The sequence below is a fragment of the Cyprinodon variegatus genome, unplaced genomic scaffold (assembly GCF_000732505.1).
Source record: "Cyprinodon variegatus isolate N-32 unplaced genomic scaffold, C_variegatus-1.0 Scaffold257, whole genome shotgun sequence".
NCBI classification, from domain to species: Eukaryota; Metazoa; Chordata; class Actinopteri; order Cyprinodontiformes; family Cyprinodontidae; genus Cyprinodon; species Cyprinodon variegatus.
This window is the reverse complement of record NW_015150710.1, coordinates 233,136-235,801: the sequence shown is the minus strand read 5'-3', so window position 1 is coordinate 235,801 and position 2,666 is coordinate 233,136. Positions and strand designations below refer to the sequence as shown.

General features: G+C 47.3%; 1 protein-coding gene across 1 annotated transcript in view; it reads right to left on the bottom strand.

Moving 5' to 3' along the window:
* Window positions 1–2,666, bottom strand: part of LOC107089574 (membrane-bound O-acyltransferase domain-containing protein 2-like) — a 25,993-nt gene that overhangs the window by 4,338 nt on the left and 18,989 nt on the right. Inside the window, exons 8-11 of the mRNA XM_015382454.1 lie at window positions 641–833; window positions 438–541; window positions 302–366; window positions 77–209 (exon numbers count right to left, since the gene is read on the bottom strand). Of these exons, the coding sequence (XP_015237940.1) occupies window positions 77–209; window positions 302–366; window positions 438–541; window positions 641–833 (495 nt within the window). The remainder of the gene's footprint in view (window positions 1–76; window positions 210–301; window positions 367–437; window positions 542–640; window positions 834–2,666) is intronic.

The following is a 2,666-nucleotide window of genomic DNA, read 5'->3' as shown; positions in this document are numbered from 1 at the left end:
CCATCCATCCATCCATCCATCCATCCATCCATCCATCCATCCATCCATCCATCCATCCATCCATCTCCTCACTCACCGCTCTCGCTGCCAGAGTTACAACGATGCCGGTCAGGAAGGTCAGGTAGTATCCTGGATAGGCTCCATGCCACATGGCGGACAGGATGAATGTGGCTGCTGTTGGATGGTAAGGACATCGCTCATAACACACCCTGTTTTCCAACAGATAAAGAGCAGCGCATGGTTAAAGAAACATGTTTCATTTCAAAAACATCCTTAATAAGCCCCCGCTCTGCAGACAGACCTTTTAAGCCAGAGGACCGTCTGAATGTTCCAGTTGTCCAGGAAAACTTTGAAACTGGTGGCAAACTAAAACAAAATTGAGTCTAATTAGTCTAGCTGCTAATCTGTACGATCTATTATCTGCTAATGATCCTGACCTCAATGTTTAATATCCGAAGGTTGGAGATCAGGTCCCAGCGAGGGGCGCCATTATCGTCGTAGCCATTGAAACCAAAGCCAGCGGCATTGTTGATGGCATCAGCTGTAAAGGGAGACAACCTCAGGATGAAATGAGCAAACAGTCCAATGACATAAAGAGGTTTAGTAAATCTGAACTCAAATCAAGGTTCCAGTCACCCACCAAGCGTCCAAACAAAGTAATACTTGGGTCGGGTGGTCAGCATGGAGAGATACAGGTAGACCACCTGAGCATAGAACGGGGTGCTGGCGATGAAATCGTCATCGATGTTCCGCTCCACAGGGAATACTTTACACACTGACAGGAATACCAGGAGGCAGAAGAAGGAGGTGGCCACTTTACGGACCACCTCCATCTGAGGAGAAACGCATTTGTTCTGGTTTAGATTCTGCTTGCAGACAGAAAAACCACCTTGTGTCCGTATTTATAATCCAGTATTATATTTCTATCACTCCCTGGTTGCTGATGGAATATTAAAGGAAAACTACACTGCTCAAAAAAACAAAGGAAACACGTAAACAACAATCAAATCAAATCACTTCTGTAGCAATCAAACCATCTTCTAATGAAGCAACACTGACTGATAATCAATTTCCCATGCTGTTGTGCAAAGGGAATAGAAAACAGGTGGAAATTACTGCCAATTAACAGGACACTCAATATAGGAGTGGTTGTGCAGGTGGGGACGACAGGCCACTTCCAACTACCTAGGTTTACTGGCTGATGTTTTGGTCACTTTTGAATGTCGGTGGTGCTTTCATACTCGTGGTAGCATGACACGGACTCTACAACCCACACCACTGGCTCAGATAGTGCAGCTCATCCAGAATGGCACATCAATGCCATAGAACGTTTGCTTTGTCTGTAGTGTCTAGAGGCTGGAGGGGCTACCAGAGCGCTACCTCCGCCTTTGTGCAAGGAGGAACAGGAGGAGCACTGCCAGAGCCCTAAAAAATTACCTCCAGCAGGCCACAAATGTGTGTGCATAAAGGCTTACGGCTGGTTTATACTCAGAAATTAGGTCGTTTGTGTGTGTGTTGCAGTAGATGCAAATGTGCCTCTGCCCCTGTCGCTGACGCTCCGCTGCAACTCTCAAAAATTGTACGCGACCGCAGACAGGAGGCCTCTGCTACATCCGCTGTACACTATGCATATTTCTTGTTTCGTACCTTAACGGCTTGTTTTGTTTGTATGACCGCCATTGTGGAAAACGACTCGTGAAGTTGGACCAGGTAGAAGAGCGAGGAGCGTGAGAACGCTGAAACCCTTTTTCCACCATATTTTCGCTCTCATGTCCCTCCGATGTCGAGCAAACTTGTCCCCACTTCCTCGCCGCCTCAGCCGTATCTAGTTCCACAGCTAGTTCCTGATTGTCCCTCTTGCGTTGTGGCGTGGAATAACATAGCGCAGACCACGCTTCGATATTAGGCATAAATAAAAGATATCTGTTACAAGCTCACTGCGACACACTGCTGCGGGAGGATAACCAGCCCTTTAGAAACCGACTCCATGAGGATGGTATGAGGGCCCGACATTCATAGATGGGGGTTGTGCTTACAGCCCAAAGTTGTGCAGCACGTTCGGCATTCGCCGAATTCGCAAATTCACCACTGGCGCTCTGTTGTCTTCACAGATGAAAGCAGGTTCACAATGAACACAGGCATCCATGTGCTCTGCAGAGGTAGCATGACTGCCATTGGGTACCGAGATGAGATCCTTGTAACCTCATGTGTGACCACATGCTGGTGCGGTTGGTCCTGCATTCCTCCTAACGCAGGACAATCCTAGACCTCAAGTGGCTGGAGTGTGTCAGCGGGTCTTGCAAGATTATTGAAGCAATGGATTGGCCCCGCCCGTTGCCCAGACCTGAAACCGTTTGAGCACATCTGGGACATTATGTCTTGATCCAATGCCTTAGTCCAGGTCTTGGAGGAGACCATCCGCCACCTCATTAGGATCGTGCCCAGGCATTGTAGGGAGGACATACAGGTGCGTGGAGGCCACACACAATACTGAGCCTCATCTTGACCTATTTTAAAGACGTTACATGGAAGTTGGATCAGCCTGTAGTGTATGTCCACTTTGATTTGTGTCCAAGTCCACATCCAAATCACCATTGGTTAATAAATTTGATTTCAATTGATGATTTTTGCATGATTTTGTTGTTAGCACGTTCTAATTTGTACAG